At 42.8% G+C, this 21,065-nt stretch overlaps 1 protein-coding gene across 1 annotated transcript; it reads right to left on the bottom strand.

Annotated features, from left to right (window-relative positions):
- Positions 1-306: 306 nt before the first annotated feature.
- Positions 307-8,563, bottom strand: SLC30A10 (solute carrier family 30 member 10). The gene is made up of 4 exons (XM_040060688.2): positions 8,033-8,563; positions 7,505-7,588; positions 3,875-4,111; positions 307-3,133 (listed from the first exon to the last, which is right to left on the bottom strand). The coding sequence occupies exons 1-4, from the start codon at positions 8,544-8,546 to the stop codon at positions 2,658-2,660; spliced, it is 1,311 nt and encodes a 436-aa protein (XP_039916622.1). The 5' UTR covers positions 8,547-8,563; the 3' UTR covers positions 307-2,657.
- Between the last annotated feature and the right edge of the window lie 12,502 nt (positions 8,564-21,065).

Raw genomic sequence — 21,065 nt, 5'->3', positions numbered from 1 at the left:
ACATACACACACACACACAAAAAAAAGTTTATCTCATTAATAGCATAGCTCTGTTGGTTTTGCTTGCTTACTTAATAAAACAAATTTAAAATCTATCACTATTACCTGTGTCAAAACCTATGAAAATTTCTATAATCCCTGGTATTTTCCCATTTTTTCACAGGCAGCAGTTACAGTACATTCAACCAGACAAGAGACTATAAAGTTCAAGAATGTTATTTCATTGTATTTTCAGGTTACAATGCTTTTAAAAGTTAAAAAAAAAAAAAAAAAAAAAAACAAAACAAAACAAAACATAGCCACAGTTTTAACACTAGAAGAATAAAAATTGTCCATTTTGACAAATGCCCCAACATCACAAATACTAGTTTTCTTTAATCCCAGAATAAATACTGCCATTCCAGCTTTCAACCATTCAATAAAATATGTATATATATATATACACATATATATACATATAAAATTACCTTATTTTAGATACAAATAATTATGCATAACTATTCAAGGATGCTTGTTTTAGAAGATATCTGGGAAGAAAGCTCTCCCATAGACTTCGATGTTATTTTGGAAGATGTCTATTCCAGTTCTCAAAAACACGATAAATATATTTGTTATTTACATCTAAGCATCATCATAGATGAAAATAAAGAGGGAAAAATAAAAGAACAGAAGAAAGGGCTGTCTTACTTCATGGCACATGCTTTTAGAAGACACAGCAATTCTTACAATGTTTCCTGATTTACATTAACTTGTGCAATACCTGCCAAGCAAGATCCTGCTGCTGCCAATGGAATCAAAGAGCCTGGAGGATCAAGCTCTTAATTATATTAACAAATAGGTTAATTTATATGATACAACCTTACAACAAAATGGTATAAAATATCTTAATTCATCCAAAAATCTGTTTTAAAAGGGGTAATTATAATTCTAGAAATACTCTGTTTAGACTGAAATTACTGCTTCAGTAAATACTACATTCCAAGCAGTAAAATATCCTGCTGGGTGTTTTAATATTCATTGAATTATTGCAATCATATTTTATTAATAAGGAGTTGGCTGCTTTTAAGCCATCCTTACAAGGAGGTCCTGGCATTTTCCCAGCCCAGGCTGGAAATCAATTTGCCCTTTCTGTTAAGGTGTCACTGAGGTAAAAACACCACTATTTTACAAAGCTGTCCCTGTGAATAAATAGATAAAATATCCTGTTCAGGCCACACAGACCATTGAAACGCTGCTTTTGCCAACAAAATATATTTGGGATCTTCTGGATCTGATCTGCATAGCCAGGGAGAGCAAGCACTAGACTCAGTGTGGACTGAGTAGTGGGTTTCCCCTCCCAGAAACCTGCAGAACATACCTGACTGAAATCCAGCACTAGTGACAGGGCACATCACCTTGTCTTCCTTAGAGAACCCTTCCATACCTCCAGAAAGAGCAAGCAGCAAAAAGATAGTGAACTGTTTCACTGAAGACACTTTGAGATACACCTTTGGGCAGGGGGGAAGAGGGCAGGGCAGAAGGTGGGGTTCAAGGCATCATGACCTTTAAAACCAGCCAACAGGAAACAATTGCGACTAAACCAGGAAAAATTTCCTGCTTTAATTTTTTTAAAGCTCCCTCTGAGTGATAATACTGCATACAAGACTTTAGAGGTGCTTCCTTAATTAATACAATATTAAATGATGCCTTAATAATAGAATTGCAGAATTTCAACTGTTCATAATAAACTGTAGCTTATTTATTCAGCATGAATAATGACAGACTCAGTGTTAAACATAATGCAATCATCCTGCTCAATGATGGAGTAAGATCATGGCTCCTGGAACTTGTGTTGTCAGGAAAAGGATAATAAAAATTTTAGAAGACTGAGTTGTACAATCATAACAGTAAAAAAAAGATAAAAGTTAATTGGATGACTGCCTGCATTTCCATTTGCTAGAATCAGTATGGACAACATTAGTAGGTACTTATTTGTTTTCACAACAAGCAGTCCATTCCTTAGCACGCTCATCTGTGATTACGCTGGGACTCCAGTATTACTTGTAGAGAAGCAAGACCAACTTCTGCTCTGACAGGAGTCAATCAAGAAAATAACACAAGTCAAAATTCCTGAGTGCTTCCCCTTAGACACTCTTAATTTCATTCACAAACTCCACTGGCCAGAATTGTTACTTTTAAAAACTAACTGTCCATGCAAAATTGGCGTTTAAGGATCAGTAAAGAATCTCTACTGAAGTCCTTTTTAAATATACAGTACTTCAGCTCAGTACAATCTTTAACTGGCCACAGGGCTTTCAAGAAACAGCTCACTCCAGCAGGAAAGGCCAGAGGCTCTTTCCCGGTGTTACTGGCCGTGAACTGCAAATATCATCTGCAGTGCAGACAGAGAGCAATACACCCCATGCACTCTAACAGCAGGAATTCAGCCTTAGTTTGGTAAGGAATTCAGTAAGGCTGCATCACAAAAATCATATGAATGCAACAACCTTGGTGGAAATCCTTATTTCAGGTACAAGGGGGTTTTAGGTGTATTTTGGTTTACAGCTAAAGCACAGAAATCTTTTTGCCACATGAACTTCAGCTACAACCACCGATGCCCCCCTTCCCAGCCAGGATGTTTGCTCCATGAGCACATGACACAGAGCAGAGCGAGTTGCCTAAAGTCGTGTACCGCCCGACTGTGATTTGTCATCAGACACGCCGCAATTTTTCACGTTTTTCAAGCTCTCCTCTGCCACTGAGTCCTCCATAGGGATTTCAATGTCACTTTGCCTTGACCCATTGTCTTTGTGCTGTGCAGTGAGGGAGCTTTCGCTTTTCTCCACGTAGCCGTTCGTGTCAGCCCGGGGGGGCTCCCTCTGGCTGCAGCACAGATGAGACTCACAGGCCTTTGAGATGCAGGGTGAGCTGCACAGGAGATGTGAGGTCTTGTGGTCAGCATACTCGGGCTGGATGGTCACGGAATGGACTCCTGCCTCGTGGAAAACCTTCCGTATTTTGTGAGCAGCATCTTGGTAATCAGAAGGGGCTTGGCACTTGACATGAAGAGTGGCAATGTTCTTCCCGCTTGCAAGCTCCCAGATGTGCACCTCGTGGAGGCTGCTAACCCCGGGTACACGAGCAAGTCTGTTAGCTGGAAGACATAAGGGAGAGGTATTAGGGGCTTTGGTGCACTGGCTAATTATCAAATGTCCCAAGAGGCACCCCATCCAAAAACAAGTGTCAAAACTATCATCTTAGAAGAGATGTACTTGATACAATGCGTCTGCTCCCAGCTGCCTTCAGTTCAGCCTCCAGGTGATGAACACAGCACCCTTCCCTTTGGATTCACCAGTCCCTCAGGCTCCCTAATGGCTGTTCACAGAGGAACTATTACAACATCACTTCCTCCATCAAGATCCCACATCTTTTGGTTTCTTTAACCCCCGAGCATGAGGGAATTCCAGAAATACCCGGTGTTACCCCACAATTAACCAGTGTGAACAGCACCTAAGAGCCACAGAGTTAACCAACCTTAATGGAAATTTCTAAGGTGTTTTGGAAGCTTTTCAGAAGCAGCTCTTTCAGAAGGGTTGGAAAAGATTGTAACTCAAAGTTGCTTCTTTCACAAATAACCCACACGAAGCATTAACAGCTCAAGACCTGGTATGTTTGATGTATTGTTGGAGTACCACATTCCCAAAATGCATGCTTTAACTAATCCAGAGAGATTTGAGTCATGTTGCTAGGACACAGGCATGTGACTATTTCTCAGAGTTCTTGAGAATTTAGAGCTGTTATGAGTAAATAATCCAAACATGTAATTCCACAAATAACATATGCATTGCAATGCACCATTGAAATTAACAGAATTGCAACAACAAAACTGACTTACTCAGTAGTTGCATATCAACACCTTTGGGGACCATCTGCAACAAAATTGTTGAGGTCTCCTTTATGAGTGGGAATGCAGAAGACAAGATGATGAGCACCATAACTATTGTCAGGCTCGGATCGATGTAGCACTGCCAATTACACTCAGCATTCCCCAGGGGACGTACATAGAAGATAGCAGCAGTAATTACCACAACCACAGATCCAAGCGCATCTCCCATAACATGCAAAAGAACACCTGAAACAAATGGCACAATTTCCATTAGTGGGGTGGGTTTGGGGTTTTCTGGTTTGTTTGGTTTTTTCCTAGGGGGAGGTATAATGCTGCGTTTTTCAAGTATGTTCCACTTGATGTGAAGAATGCAATATTCCAGCCATTGATATGATAACTAAAGTTTTCAGTAACAGCTTTTGGAAAAAAACAGCAAGGGAAATACTGACTCTGAAGCACTGCTGTTTGAGTGGGATGCATTATTAAGCATGTAGGATATGCTAGCGACTGCTATCCAGCTGCAATGCCATGGTAACACAAAATGTGCTTGATTAAATGCAGGAAGGTTATTAACAGATACTAGCACATTAAATCTAAATTAAAAATTGATGACTAAATCTATCCATTCTACCCTGAAAGTTGAGAGCTGCAGACCACCCCCAACAACAGTTACCTTCCCCCACCTGTTTCTGTGACACTGCTGATCTGAAAAATTGCCTAAGTGAAACATAAGCAGGCTCCAAATACCCTCAGACTCCAATTTTTAGATCAAACTTAGTTACAAATCATATTAAACCTTGTTCCATCAATACTACTAGCCTTCAGACCTGCCAAAATTTAGAATCTGGTTCTGGAGTCAGTCACAAGGTTTAGTGCCTGGACTACTCTGAGAGGAATGCTGGATACCTCTTTTTATATCTTATAAAAATGGTTTTTTTACAAAAGGTCAAGACACGAAACAGGCTCTTACAGTATCAAATTTAGCTGCTCATTAAACTACAATGACCAAAGCAGTCTTCCTGCTGTAGTTACAAATAATTCAAGTAATGTCTTTTTTCTTTTTACTATTCTACATAAACTTCCTTCTTCCCGTCACTGCTCAAACATGCTGTGGTTTTGTTAGTTTTTACTGTCCTGACTCAGATTTTATTCCAACTGATGCCTGAGTTCAGAGCATCTCTCTCTATAGGAAGTGAATTTCTTTGTCAATACTTTTTGTTTGGGGGCTGTGACAGAAGAAAATGAACCATCTCTTTTTAACAACCCTATCACATACACTTTCAAGTGAGAAGCTCTAAAAAGCTCCCCCAAACCTCACTAACAACACAGAAAAGAGTTTTGATGATGCTGGATACTGGATTAGCCCTAGAACTCTGCCCATGCTGCTGTTTCTTGCCAGCTCTGTACATGTACCTTGATCTGTGTGAGAAATGAAGGCCACAACCTCTGGAGTTGTTCCAAATTACTTGGGCCAGATAAGAAAATACAAGCTCCTGGTGAGTCCAGCTCTTTATGCTGGAGTCAGGCATGTTCTGCCCCATTTGGCAGACTACCACAGGGTTTTACTCCTCCTAACAGTGTTGCAGTGTTTCCTTTTCATTTACAAATAGTCCTGATTCAGCATGGGCTATCAGCTGTTGCACTAACAAGAGAGACAGGCAGGATGCAGTTGCATTGCCCAGGCAACTAACAAGAGAGCACAGCTTATAAAGAACAGGAAAATGTTTCAGAAAGCCTTCTTTAGAGTTGAGAAAAAAATATAACTATGTCAGAATTTTGATGAATTAGTAACTGAGAACACGGAATATAGAAAAATATTTATTTTACATTCTTAACATCATTAATATGTAATCGTGGTAATGCATCACAGAATTAGGGTTCAGACAAAAAATTATCCATTTCCCTATCAAATCCCAAAAGCTGGAACAAAAAATGAATTTTTTACTAAATTAAGTCAATGTGGTAATACTATAGGCAACAGTTTCCAACCCCTTGCACTCCCAAGTCTAACTGAACTACTTTGCATATGTTCAAGCACTTAAAGGAATAATTTCACACTACAATAATTAACCCTGCCAGACAGGATTTATGGATTCCTGTTCCTATCAGCTATAGAATCAAGGAAGCCATTCCTCTGTCAGTCCATTTTGTCCAGCCATGTTCTTCAGGGAGGCTCCAGTTCCACAACTAAATAATTTTTTGCTAAGTGACTATGAAGTAAGTGCAGCTTGTAACTAACTTAAAAGGAACAGTATGGATTGAGTCAGAATTTTGGAGACACGTATCTTTATGACTACAGAAGCAAAAAATATTTATACAGACAATAAAAATAGATTTTGCAAAGGTGACATACTAAAGTTACACTTAAAAATTTCTTTTTAAAAATCAAAGACGGCACACATCTTTACCGTCATAAAATTCCTTATCCTTTAGACATTTTTTGAAAGCTTCTAGCATCTTTATACCTATGCACTGTGGTTCAAGCAAGCAAGGCCTTCTCTAAAGTAATTGGTTCCTTACTCTTCTCTCCTCCATCCCCGTGACAGTTTGCTTATCCTGATCCAATAATCTTACCATTATAATGCCATAATATCCAGTGACACCAGCTTCTAGACATTCAAGCAAGTGTTGTGGTTCTAGCACATGGTTTGATTTTCCAAAGCATCTCCCCTTGCAGCTTTCCCTTACAAAGCATTTATGTAGCTCTGCAAACACTTTTGAAAGACAGACACACACAAAAAATCCCCCAGCAAACCCAAGTGCCTGACTGCCACATTGACCTCTCATGCAAAGCAAACTCACACAACCTGGGAGGAATACCAGCTGCTGATCAGTGACCATAAGAAACCAGAAATTACTGTTCTGATTGAGGGTTCTTTTACTCTGATTGAGCCCTTTCCTTGGGGGGAAAAAATCAATATTTCATATCCTCAAAGACATCTGCTTTTGGCTCTGCTCAGAGTAGGTATGTAAATGTACAGAAACACACAGACAGGGAGAGACATGCGGGTAATTTATTCCTAGGAGTAGCTTTATGTTTCACTCCACAGATTCCCAGAGACCTGCCAGATTTCAACCATAGGGAAGGCTGATCCTGTCACACACTCTCACAGGGATGGGCTCACACCTACAAAAACACCGCTCTGAAGCACCGGTTTCAGAACCCTTTTCCTTATGCTGACAACAAAACACTATCAACATGGGGATTTAGAAGGATTTCTGTTTTCTGCCCAAAAGCATTTAAGGTTGAAAACTGCTCAACTACTACATCAGTGACACTCAAAGACGTGCCTCATAGCTACCTGTGTTACCTTCCTGTAAAGCCTCTAGTAAGTTGAGCTTAGTGCAACAGGGTTTGTGTCCTTTCCAAATGTTCAGCTGCACTCTTCTAAGAACGAAAGTCAAAACGTGAGCACACTCAAAGCCAAATCAGCATGACACTATTTCATTACTACTTATTCTATTCCATAAAATCAAAATATTTCTGCTAGAGATAACTGGATCCAATTACATAGAAGAGTCCTGGACTTCTCCCTTTCTTACTGATATTTGTGGGTGTGTATGTAAATCTGAAATGGAAACCATAGAGTGTTTGAAGTTAATTTAACATTAGCAGTACAGTTAGTCCCTATGCCATACCTCTGATGTTCAAGGCTTCAGACTTTTTCTCTTTTTTCTTCTCAGACCCCTCTTCAGGGCTCTTTTGGTCATTTGGTGAACCACCTGCATTCAAAGAAGAAACGCTGTGTTGTGTATGAGTTCTACAAACAGAAAAAACATCAACCTTCTCAAAACCAATTGCCTTCAAAGATGACAAGAAGAAAAACAAAAACAAGCGCAAACATTTCCCGTGCAGCTCCCGGGGCAACGCCTCCTTCCCCCATCCCGAGGGGACACCCAGCAGCCGGGGGTAAAGTACAAGGTGAAAGAGGCGGCGGGTGCCTGGGTGAGCTTAGAGAAACTCCCCCCGGGCCCACGGGTGGCCTTGGGGCTCTGAAAGGGCCCGGAGGATCGGGCCAACAGCTCGGGGGTGTCCCGAGGGAAAACGAGACGGAGAGAGGGAACGGGGAAGGGTGCGGGAAGGCGAGAGGGATGCTGAAGGGAGGGAGGGAGGGGTGGGGAGAGACGCGGGACGCGAGGGGAAGGCGAAGCGCAGCCGAAAGGCACCTGCTTCATCCTCCTCGCCGTTCGGGGTGCCGCCGGGCACGTCCCGCGGCGCGGCGGCCGCGGCCGGAGGCTGGGACGGGCATCGCCCGCTGCAGCAGGCGCCCCAGTCCTGGAAGACGAGGAGCCCCACGACGTTGACGGCGAGGCCGAGGGTGCCGACGATGAGCACCAGCTGGGCGTCGTCTATGGGCTCGGGCCGGGCCAGGCGGAGGACGGAGTCCACGAGGATGGTGAAGCAGAGGGCGGTGAGGAAGACGGCGTTGCTGAGCGCTCCCACCGCCTCGGCGCGGCTGTAGCCGTAGGTGGCGCGGGGACCGCGGCGGCTGCGGCGGGCGATGCGCCCGGTGGAGAGCCCCACGCAGAGGGAGATGAGGTCCGAGAGCATGTTGAAGGAGTCGGACACCAGCGCGATGGAGTTGCCCAGGTATCCGGACACCAGCTCGGCCACGAAGAAGCCGACGGTGAGCACCAGCATGAAGATGAGGCGGCAGGTCTGGCCCGAGTACCGCCCCATGGCGGCCGTGCGCTGCCGGCCGGACCGCTCCGCTCCGCGCCAGCGCCGCCCGCCCGCAATAAGAGCGGCCGGCCCGGCACGGCCCGGCCCGGCCCGGCCCAGGGCACCGCCCCGCCCCGCCCCGGCACCGCGGGCCCCCGGCAGCCGCGGCGGGAGACGCGAAATCGGCCAAACCTGGAATAAGGAGAAGAAAGACGGGCCGCGGGGAGGAGCGGAGCCGGCGCGGCGGCGGGGAAGGGCAGAGCTGCCCAAGGCTGTCCTTCCTGCCCGCGATCCCGCCGCCCCGAGACGGCGAGGTTCCAGCGACGCATCCAATAATTACGGACCTTTGGCGCTTTATTGGCGACGAAAGTGCCAAACCAAAGGACAGAGTGCCATCTACTGAGCCAGCTCGTTTCCAGCCACCAACCTTTAAAAAGGTGTGTCAAAAAGCCAAGCAGATCCCGGGCTGCATCCAAAGCAGCATGGCCAGAAGGTTGATGGCGATTCTCCTCTACTCTGCTCTGGTGAGATCCTACCCGCAGTGCTACATCCAGATCTGGTGACCCCAACATAAGAAGAACATGGAGCTGTTGGGCCAAGTCCAGAGTGGGCCACAAAGTTGGTAAGAGCACTGAGGCACCTCACCGGTGAAGACAGGCTGAGAATGTTGGGGCTGTTCATCATGGGGAAGAGAAGGTTGTGGAGAGACCCCATAGCAGCCTTCCAGCATCTGAAGTGGGGCTACAGGGAATCCAGAGAGGGACTCTTCTTCAGGATGGTGGTTATAGAACAAGGAGTAATGGGTACAAACAGAAAGAGGCAAATTTAGGGTATGGTAGTGGCACAGGTTGTCCAGGGAGGTTGTGGATGCCCCATCCCTGTCAGTGTTCAAGGCCAGGATGGATGGGGCTCTGGGAAACCTGCTCTAGTGAGAGGTGTCCCTGCCCATGGCAGGGCATTGAACTTGATCTTTAAGGTCCCTTCCGACCCCTAACATTTTATGATTCTATGAAAATAGCACCTTAATGTTCGCAAAGCTATGACTACCCTACAAGAAAAATAATTACGTGCACTTTTTAACCTACAGGATAGTCTACAAGAACCGTGATAAGCTAGTAAACCTCTAACTTTTATTTGTAGGTGTTTTGTTGCTGTTGTTCTTATGACTGCTCTTGCAAAAATGTCAACACCGCTCACAAATGGAAAGAGGACAGAGCTGGACTACCAACGCCTCATTTCAAATTTAGCAACTAAAGGAGCTGCTGTGAAGTCAAGTCATCCTCAGCTGTGGGGTTCTCAGTATCAGAACTGGGCCCAAAGATCATAAATAAAATATGTAAGACCTAGAGAAAATTATGTCCTTAAAATGTTATCCTGAGAGATTTTGGAGCATTTCAGCTATGCCAGAGGAAAACCAGTGCTGAGGTACCACTCCAGGAGCTACAATTCATACTGAAGTGCCACTTCCCACGTTTCACCATGCTCGACAAAGCACCTGTTGCTGTCAGATTGTAAACCAGCAAGGCCAGGGAACGCTTTCTTGTCCCACCTGCCTAAGGCAGTGTTCTCCACAACCAGAAATTCCTTTAGGACCTCAGGAATTTCCTCTTTGTTCTAACTCTGAGGCAATTGTGTTGTTGCTGCTGTTGATTGAGCCCTTGGCTGAATACATCTTTTAGATTAAGCCTGTCCATTTCACCTAATTCTGTGCACAGAGCCCAAGATGTGCATTAACCTCTGGAGGGGACTGGAGTAGCCTTTCAGGGAATAATCTCCCCTGCAAGGAATTAACACACAACTCCCAATTAAGCAGAGATTCACACATTCAGTATCCTGCAGTATGCAAATTAACAAATGCATAAAAATAAATGCATTGAAATTAACCTTACCATAAAAATTACCATAGTTGTGGGAGAGGATAGAATAATGTACATCAACACACATTTCAGCTCTAGAGTTGCGACTACCGACATAGGGTTAGAGATGTTTAATGGATGTGCCAAATCAAAAGCACATAGGTAGTGAAATAAGAAGAAAAATATGAGTTGTAGGAAGTTAAATAGATGTAAATTTTAAAATGACAGACTATGTCTTCTGTACTATAATGATAGAAAACTCTCCCTCTGGCACTTCACTTACAATAAAAATTTAAAAAAAAATAAAAATAATAATTAAAAAAGGAGCACTCTCTGAAGCCCAGCTAATTGCACCTTCCAAGAAATGAAAGGATTTTCCACTGGCTTTTATTTTAGGAAGACATAATACAGTAGCTGAAACATCATTAATCCTCCTTTGAAAAATATACATCCACCCTCTCTGAATAAAAGGAAGTTTCATAGCCCAGAACTAACTTCAAAATATAAAAAAACCCACAGTGATTTTGAAGAAATACTGTTAAAAATATTGTTGTCGGAAAATAAGGCTGTGAGTAAGTCCTCTGACATGGAGCATAATTACAGCTGACTCTCTAAAGGTGTCAGAAACTGTGTTCAGAGCCTCAGCTCTGACACTGGATCTGCTGATCCACTGATTATTCCTTCTGTCAAACTCACACGTCTCCATCTGCTTGTCACAGAACAGCCACACACCAACACAGGAACAGAGCAACGTCTGCTGGGTCAGAGCACAGATTTGTGTCTGGACTGTTTCCAGTTCCCAGCTACACCTTTGGGAGATGAAGGAACCAAACCTGCACAGTCTTCAAAACACAGGGCAGATACAGAGGAGCAGGAGATACACAGAAACACTGATACAGAGGAACAGCAAAAGCCCTGATTGTCTCCTTTGCTCCTTTGCCTGTGCGGTCTCACATTTGATTCATTTTTCTGTGCTGAAAGTTTAGCACACATTTTTATGGAACTGATCATTCACTCCTGCTTTCTGTTTCTCATCTTCTGTCACAGTTTAAGCCCAGCTGGCAACTCTGCCACACAGCAGCTTGTTCTCTCCCACCCGCAGGAGGATAGGGAGGAGAATCAGAAAAAAAAAATTAAAAACCTTATGAGTTGAGATAAGAACAGCTTAATAATTGAAACAAAGCAAAAACAAACAAACAAACCCACAAAACCAAAACCAAACCAAAAATAAACCAAAGAAAGACGCGATGCACAAGCAGTTGCTCACCATCCTCTGGCCAGTGCCCAGCTCATCTCCCAGCAGTGATCAATGACTCCTGGCCAGCTCCTCTCAGCTCCTGTTCTGAGAATGACTCTGTGGTATGGTATATCCCTTTGACCAGTTCAGGTCCTGCCTTTTCTGGCTGTGCTCCCTCTCGCCTTCTTTTGCAAGTCCTCACTGGCGGAACAAGGAAAATTGAAAAGTCTTTGACTTGGAATAAGGACTACGCAGCAGCAACTAAAATATCAGAGTGCTATCAATATTTTTCTCACGCTGAATCCAAAATACAGTGCTGTACCAGTTTCTGTGAAGAAACTGAACCATCTCAGCCAAAACAAGGATATCTTCTGACCAGCTCTCCATCCATGAAAGAGACTTTCCCTTTGCACTAAGGATGCTTAGAAGCCTCTTGGACATCCAAGCTTTTGCTTGTCTCATTTTGCATCCAAACCTCCCTGTCCCTCTTTATCTGAGCACCACAATCACTTAAACGACTCCTAAAACTGCCAGGTGAGCAAAGTTACCCTAATCATTCTCATTCAATAAGTTGTTGCTTTCAATAACAAGAATAATTAATTCAGGTGAATCTTCAGAATAAAGTTTGTGTTATCCCTGTAGCTCTTTCACACTTTGATCTCCTTCCACACCATCCAAAAGAAAGCTGTGATCCTGAAAAAAGGAGTCACTGACCCCATTACCAGTGTTTCCACTCAGGCCCTTCCCCCTTTCTGCCACTTCCATTCTGCCTCCACAAATCCATCTGCAGTTTCAGAGCATTTGGTCTCAAATCCTTTTAGAAAGGAGCCACTTGTATGATTGCTCTGCAGTGTGCTTGGCATCTCTGCATGCTTTACACTGATTGTAGACATTCAACAGTAGAATGTTATGATTCCACTTTTTCATACAGTCCTGAGATGGCCTGAACAAGCTACATATTATTAAACCAAAAAGCTGCCTGAGTATCCCAGGCTTTCCATTTCTGACTATGCTGAGTTGGAACAAGTTCTTAGGAGGTACAGAAAAAGTTGTCCAGCACTTTGGTTTTCTGAATGATTTGCCAACTTTACTTTCAGCTACCATGCTGCTAGAAAAGCTGCTGTTGTTTCATCCTAATCGTGAACAGAAATCAGAAAAAAATTTCAGAAGTCCTAAAATTGTTACAAACAAGAAAACTTCTCTTCTGAACCCCAGAGGTGCAAAGCACTCCTGTAAGCTTCAAGATCTCTGTGTACCAAGCTTTCAAAGTACTCAACAAACCAATTTTTAACACTTAGCCATTGGCAGCCAAGAGGCTGTCCCCACCTGTGGCCATAAGGGAATGCTCAGCTAAGAGTAAAGCAGGGTAAGTATGTATTATACTTTCCCTTAATACTCTTTTATTCTTCAAGTATTTTCAGCCCAAGTGAGTTTCTGAGCTAGATATCTGTATCTAGTAGCCCTCATCGGATTTTTCTTTCATGTCCTAGTCCAGCCTCTCACTCAGCAATGCAGACCTCAACATTAATTGGAAACAAGCTCCACACATCACCTCTCATGGTGTGAAGAGCCATAGGATAGTTTCGTTTGGAACCTCCCTGCCACAGGAAAAGACATGGGCAGGTTGCTCCAAGTCCCGTCCAACCTGGCCAGGAACACTTCCAAGGATGGGGCAGCCACGACTTCTCTGGGCGATCTGCTCGAGTGCCTCAGCACTCTCAGAGTTAGGAATTTCTCCCCAGTGTCTGATCTAAAGCTCCCCTCTGCCCGTTTGGAGCCGTTCCCCCTTGTGCTGTCTCCACCCGCCCCTGTGACAAGTCCCTCTCCTGCCCTCTTGTGGGCTCCTTTCCGTAACCGAGGGTGCACCGAGCTCTCGGCAGAGCCTTCCTCTCTCCAGGCTGAGCAGCCCCAACTCGCCCAGCCTACGGCTTTTTTCTCCAGGTCTTGAATCTGAATCCTGCTAGTTTCACTTAACGTGTTCTTCTTTCAGAAGACAGGACAAACATTCAATGGCTACTGATCTTCCCTATGCCACTCTTGGTTTTGCAGATTTGTGCCCCATCCTCCTTAAGTTAATAATTTTCAAAGTGACAGGTAAAAATCTACTTGATTTCTTCCAGAGAAGCCATCACCAGCCTTTGAAAGCAGGATATCTCTGTAACTATTAAATATGACAACAATAACAGCAGTAGTGATGGTAATTTTCTTCTACTGCTGAATGAAAATAAAGTCACTCATAGCCTCGTGCTTCTGTAGATTCTGGATAGCAAAGAGGAAGGAACTATTAGAATTACCATTAAGAGGGATCACTCTTCATTCTGCTTATCAAAGTCCTGGCAGACTTTAATTTTTAACTGATCATAAAAAAGTATTCACAAAAGTCATTTCAGGAACGACCTGGAAGAAACTAGAGAATGAAAACAGCCAACCCGCACTCTGTTGTATGTAATGAAGGCGTTATGTCTCTTTAAGGCTGTGGGGAGGAAATTATTATGTTTGTACTAAAAAGCTGAGGCTGATCCTGGGCACATGACATTTAAAGGCAGCATCCCTAGCCTGGGATGCAATAGGTGGCTGTGAGAGGGCCTTTAGGCTTCATTCCAAGAAGAGCCAGTGACAGCCTTGACTGTGGAGCTTATTTCTCTAAATTAGGAATCATGGACCAAATTCATAGCAAATCTAAATGGAAACCATGTGGTTGGCTATGCCACAGATAAATTCAAGCACAAAATGAAGAACAAAATTAACACGGGTCAACAGACCTCGTTGTGAAAAGTGGTTTGTTCCTCATTCCTTGCTCATTTGGTTTGTGTCTCCCTCTCACACCTGGAAGAGGAAGATGGGGTTTCTTGGCATAGACTGAAAGGTGGAATGGCTGGGAAATCGTTAGGTCTGCTTCCATCCAGGGAGCAGAAACCTAGAGTTAGCAAGATTTCAGGAGTCTGGGGGAAAGCTTTATCGGTGCCCTTGGCAGAGTACAGAGGTGAATGTTCCTGGATTTTTAATCACGGCTGCGACACTTCATGACAGCCCTGAAATTGTCCTGGGGAGGAACTCTGTACTGGAAAAATACTGAGAATGTATTTTTCATGCTCTCCTAAAATTTCACTTGAATATACTGGTGGGTCAATCTGAAATGATGAGCCCATGGGATTATTTAATTCCTAGACTGGAATGTCCTCTTTTTGTTATATTTTTTTTTTCCTATTTTAAGACGGTTGTTCAGGTTTTTTAGTTACTAATCACCATTCTCTGCACTTAATACCCAGCATAAAAAAGTTTTTTGCATACTTTAGGACATGTCCAGTCAGCCTCGGGTCTATTACCTGGATAAAGCTTCCTGAAATAGTTCAAATACTTCACTTTTTTAAAAAAGTGTTGTTCTGTTATGTTTCTCGTATAAAGGTGTGTGTGTGTATTTACATCTACATATGACCTTTTCCAGGCAGCACAGCACTTTGCAAAGAACATGAAGATGAGAAAGCCACTCACTGATTTTGTCACCGAAAATTACATTGAGTCCTACTGTAAAAGCTTCATTTTCTGTACCAGCAGCATTTCTAGACTGAAACTGATACCAGACTGAGACCTGTGTCAAGCTGTCTGCAGAATATCCAAATAAAGCAATTGCAGTTAACGTATACAACATGTCAGCCTTAAAAAAAACCCCATTGTATTGAAACTATTTATGACTTTGAACTCCATTATCTTGGAGTCCTTTTATTTCCTTACAGCTCACCCCAGATACCGTGATGTAATTCTGAGTCTGTCCATGCCCTTACTAAGAAATTGGTTCAAGGCTGAGAGCGAATGCAGGTACTCAAAGTTCAGCAGCAGTAGCACAGTTGGAATCTAGGTTCAGAGAGTTTGATCTCACCTTTATGCTGTTGCATAAACCATCCGGGGATGCTTTGCTTGCTTTACTCAGAGACTTCACCTTTTCATTCTGTGCTTTCCATTTTGGACACAACATAGCCCTAAGACACTTGCTTTTACTTGCTTTGATGCACATTTTTCTCATTGACAACCAATCCTTAGATAAACTTCTGAAGTTCCTTTGAAGAGCATTCAAAATTCCAAAGAAATTTTAGTGAAGGACGTTGCTAAATAAACTTTCACAATCTCTTCCTTATTCTTTTTAAATACTTTGTATTAGAGCTCCACTGAATATAAATTAACACAAATCTGGTTACCTTTGCAATGGCTGCTCAGAAAAACTTTGGAAAATTTTGGTGAGGACTATTTGCCACACTATTAAACTAAAGAAGATCTTCAGATAATATGTGTTCTGTCTTAGGCATTTGATAAACACTTAAAAATACTTTGGAAGCGTCCCTTGGCCTTTTTATTCCATTTGAGAGGACTACATCCAACAAAGCCATAAAATCAAAATATTTTGTTACAGTAGGCTCTGTTTACCTGCATGCCAATACATTAACCCCTCTGGGGTTTATGGAAATAAATACATAAAGTGTACATTCCTTCATTTAAGCATTCATGCATAATGTTTAGGAGTTGGACATCACAGGGCACTACAGAGGCAACATAAATCCTGAGGGTGAGGATGCACTGTGTGACAGAACTCTCTTTTGGCAGACTCTGGTGGTGTGCATTCGACAATCACCTGTATGAATGCAGCCAGGGGATGAACTGGCATGAAGGGTTTTACTGAAGGGTTGGTGCTTTCAGGGAAAAATAAAATCAACCTGCTGAAAACACACTCAAAAGAGAGGAAGCACAGAATAATGCTGGTCTTGAGGAAAGGATTTTAGGCTTTTCGGGTGCAAAAAGCAGAGTAAGCCAGAGATTTGTTGTTAGAGGTGTTACACTCAGGGTTCCTTCTAATTCTTTAAAAAGGTCTCTGAGTCACCCCCTGGCAAAGTCTGTCACGCTTTCAGCAGCGCATTTGCGAAAGCAAGCTATTCCAACCAGGGAACTTATTTTTCTCTTTCAAATGGGGTTAAATTAAGTCATCATGGAATTCTTCAGACTGACAGCCTAAGAAGCTGAAATCCTTTGTTCTGGAACTTTAATTTCCAGGCCATTTTTGCCACCTACAGTATGCACTTTTGCAATTGTTGAATCAGAGAGCACAGCTACAACTACAGTTGGTTTTTTTTGATACCTGCACATTTTAGCTCACCAGGTCTCCACTGGGAAGGTCTGTGACATTAAGATACAGATTAAGCAGCCATTTATTCACTTACTTTGTTCTATAAATGTTCTCACTTCCCCTGGGATCAGCATGTTTGCACCAACAGATGCAAATATTTAGTTCAGAATACTACAGCAACAAAGTCTTCCCAAATCCCCCAGCCAGTAAAGGTAAGTGCCTCTCTTCATTCACAGGTCTGCACCCAGATATCTCCTACTTACAATGCCTGGAAAAAAGATTCACCTCGCAGCAAAGCTCAGAATGAACAAATTCACTCTGCATAGGTCCAGAAGGAGAAAGAAGGTAGGTTTTCCATTTATGTGACTGCTAGCTTACTTTCCAGCTCTTATCTGAGAGGCAGGCTGCTGGTGCACCCTGGAAGAGGAGAATCAAGATCCAGCAGTGATGCCACACCAAAAGTTCACATACCTGCTCAGTTGCACAAACAGAGAGATTAAAAGCAAAAGTCACTTGGCTGCTAACACAAAACATGTGCAATGAGCTGTACAAACACCACGAGGTCTTTCATGGGAAGATGAGAGCTGTTTATCCCCGTCTGAGACATTTTATGGGTGGCTCATGTCAGGTGGGTTGGACTAGGTGACATCTTCATTTCCTACTTCCCTCCCCACCTCCTTGTACAGATGACAAGACGACAGAACAAGTGTTTTCTCCAGGTTAAACCTTTATTTATTTTCTCAAGACAAACAAGAGAGAATTACTATGATCAGACTAATGGGGTGCTTGTCAAACTGTGGGTCCTCTAACAGTTTAAAACTGTGTATAAATGAGTAGAAGAGACAATTGCACTGACCTACATGGACAAGAGTAATTGGGTCTCTCTGTGCAGTAAAACAGGTTTCCGTATTTTTATGACTGATTGTAAGGTCTATGGCCAGTATTAAAATTGTCTGGTATTTATCAGGAGAGCATGATGTTTTTTATTTTCATCTGTTTGCTGCTCAGCCCTGGTTTTCATCTTTGTGCCAAAACTTTCTGCATAAGGTACAAGACCTCAAAAGCGTCAGAAAACCCTGGTTGAAGGTGCTCTGTCATTTCCAACAGCAACAGCAAGAAAAGTCTTCTGTGAATTTCAATTTCTGGGAAAAGTTTCTTAGGGAAGCTTTAATATTTCTTTGTTTTAACAAGTATTTCCCGTATTTTAAGCCAAAGCACTAACTGGTTCATTATGTCCTTTGCTATGGATGGCCCAGCTGGCTCCAGCTCCCCTACACAGCACTTCCTTTAGAGAGTATAGAAATACTTTTATACCTGTAGTGGCTGGTCTGGACCAGCATCAAAAGAAAGAAAAGGGGCATGTCCTCCCTGTTCTCTTGCTGACCTCTCCTCTTAGTCCTGACTTGGTGAGGGGAACTGCATTTGTCTGAATCAAGCGCAAGGATGAACCCAGAGGACAGAGAGACCTTAATCCAGCCTAGTGGGAAGAGAGAGGTGTTCACAGGGGGACAGCTGTAGTTTGAACAATGGAGAGAGAGAGAGAGAGAGAAAGGGGCAAAGGGGAATGGCAGCAGATGAAGACTTAGGGAATAGGAGACAGAGCAAAAGGGTAGCAAAAACCGGAAAAATTGTGAGAGACTGAAGAGTTAGGGGTGAGAAGGAAAACAAACCCAGAAAATGGGTGAAGGAGGAAATTGGCTCTGTCTGGGTAAACAGGGATGGTAACTTGGAAAAAACACATTTATACCCTCTCAACAAGAAGATTCATAGTAAGATGAGAACTTGAGGAGTGGGTGTTGCAATGAGTTAAACGAGTACTGTAGCTGTAGAACAAGGGAAAAAATGGAGAGCTGAGTTGGCACCTGTAAACACCTCCCTCAGAGTCCACTGGGCTCATCGTAGACACATCTCATTCTGCCCCTGCTGTCAGCAGCATCCAGGAAACCCACCAGGTAATTTTTCCATCCCTGGTGGTAGGCCTTGCAACAGGGCAGTGAGAACTGCTGCCTATGGTGATTAACTGTGGCACTAATACACATGGAAGAATTTGCTTCAGTGGATTCCTGTTCCCCTCAGCACACGTGGTTCAGCACTAGAGGATGGACTGCTCTCTTCAATTTTTGCTTTGGTTTCTTCAAAGTGGTGCAAACAAGAGAGGAGAGCGTGGTTTAAATCCCTAACTGTGGAACAGTGATGTGAAGGCAATAGTCCCCTTTCCCTAGAATGCTTAAGAGGTAGACAGCTACTCTACAAACCTTTACCTTCCATCACTGATGTCAGGAGCCCGCCCAGGTGTCTCCAAAGGTGTTGCCTGTGAGCAACTGGACAGCACCAGCAGCACTCAGAGACCATGGCCATCTGACCGAATTTCTGCCAGTGGTGCTGACACACTAGAAAATTCACCTTGCCTTCCAGCTCCAGGAAAGAGCGTATTTTCCTCATATGCAGGATGACAAGAGCCAGAGAGATGGAATCCATCATTTTTCACATTTTTTTAATATATCCTTAAAATATATGTAAAATGTGCAAGTATAGTTTTCAGACTACAGCTACCTGTACTTTCTTTTGAAAGAAATGTAATACAAATCCCGCTCAGGTTGAATATGGAGAGGATTAGAGGAAACAAATGTGGAATTTTATCTAAGTGGGAATTGCAAAATTGAGTCTGGAAGAAAAGAGGGTTCCCTCTACTGTATAAAACACCATTATCTTGACTGGAAGCAGAGAAGTTTCACTGTACCAGAAACATACAGGCAAAAGCTCCAGCAAATCTACACACAATATTTATGGGATAGTACAAAATTCATCCCTGGCTCATGCAACTTAAATTCAGTTGAAAACAAAGTTGAGTTGCCAGGTCTTTGGACATGAGTCTGTTGGAGGAAGAGGGATAGCTGTGTTGTTCCAGAAAGTTATTATGAGCAGGATCCTGGAAATTCAGCGAGATCATGATTTAACTGCACAATTGCCATTATTTTCATTGTAAGTGCTGATGTATTCCTCCTCCCTGACTTCACTCAGAAGCACAATTTTGGAAGCTGCTTTCCAAGAAGTCATCATAAATAGAGACTTTGTCAGGAATTGATGACAGCTCTCAGCACAAAAGCCAGTCAAATCCCACAGAAAATTACATATCACCAGAAGTTTAGACTAAGAACAACTTCAGTTTTAAATATGTGGACATATAAACAAGCAATCAGTTATGTTTCTGGCTTTAATGTTAAGCTTCAACAAAGTTAAAGCTTCAATATTATATGGCGATAACTTTAATAATGAACAGAAATATTTTCCAATTTAAAAGTCCATCAGAGAATGCATTAAGCACTATAACACAAACTAATAAATTTTTAATTTCTACTTCCATAGCTCTGTCCAGCCTGAAAGTCAAACATAAGACTTACCTTGCCTCACCTAGAGCAACACGTAACAGCAGCTGCTTTTTCAGCCAGGCTCTCAGCTTCCCCCCCAACATATACAGTCAACACTTTGCAAATCTCTGGCTCCTATCTCAACTGAAACATTTCTAGTTTTAAGAAATACATTTGTATGTATATATAAAAACATTCAGAGAGAGAAAAAGAACTCACATGTATCTTATATCAAATAAATTGAGAGAGTTTCTCCAGGAATAAAAAAAATCAGTCCCCGTCTCTCCTCCCAAATGTAGAAATTTTAAAAATCCTATGCTGAGAAAAATAAACGGAAAGGTCAAGACTCTATGCACTGAAGAGACCCTCCTGCAAAATGTTTGTGTGGCTGAGTATGCCTGTTTCTTCTCTGCATGCTCTCCCAAGCACGGGTTAACAAACTTCAATAAAGAATCCTTGGCACTGTAGTCACAGGTTTTTTTCAGTCAGCATCCAAATATTTTCACAACATATTCCCAAATCAAGAAAGGGTGAGACGTTCCTTTTGCACTTTCCTATTCTTTTGTCTCCTGCGAATAGTGAACACTGCTCTAAAGATAACCACGTCTCTGATAAAAATTACAGCATAATTACTAAAATATTGAGAGGTCAAGATTGGGGATGATTTCATAAAAAGTATCTCTTTAGGATGGCAGCACACTTTGTCCTGTATTTGGCCAGCCAGTGGATTAGGGAGGAAATTTCCCTTGCAGATCACTGTACACTTTGGAAAGACAACGCTTAAACTGCTTGCCTGCTACTTACTGACATACGCCTGTGGCGATAGCTGGAAACACGCACAGGGTTCAGGCATAAAATCCATTCCCTTTGCTAACAAAAGAGTGAAGAACACTGCATTTTCCTCGCCTATCCAGAGAAGCAGCAAACAGTCCCTATACCCAAGCAGAAGTGCCGAGGGGCAGA

This window comes from Hirundo rustica, chromosome 3 (genome assembly GCF_015227805.2).
Source record: "Hirundo rustica isolate bHirRus1 chromosome 3, bHirRus1.pri.v3, whole genome shotgun sequence".
In the NCBI taxonomy this organism is placed as follows: domain Eukaryota; kingdom Metazoa; phylum Chordata; class Aves; order Passeriformes; family Hirundinidae; genus Hirundo; species Hirundo rustica.
The sequence above is the reverse complement of the archived record's forward strand: the minus strand, read 5'-3'. Positions and strand labels throughout refer to the sequence as shown.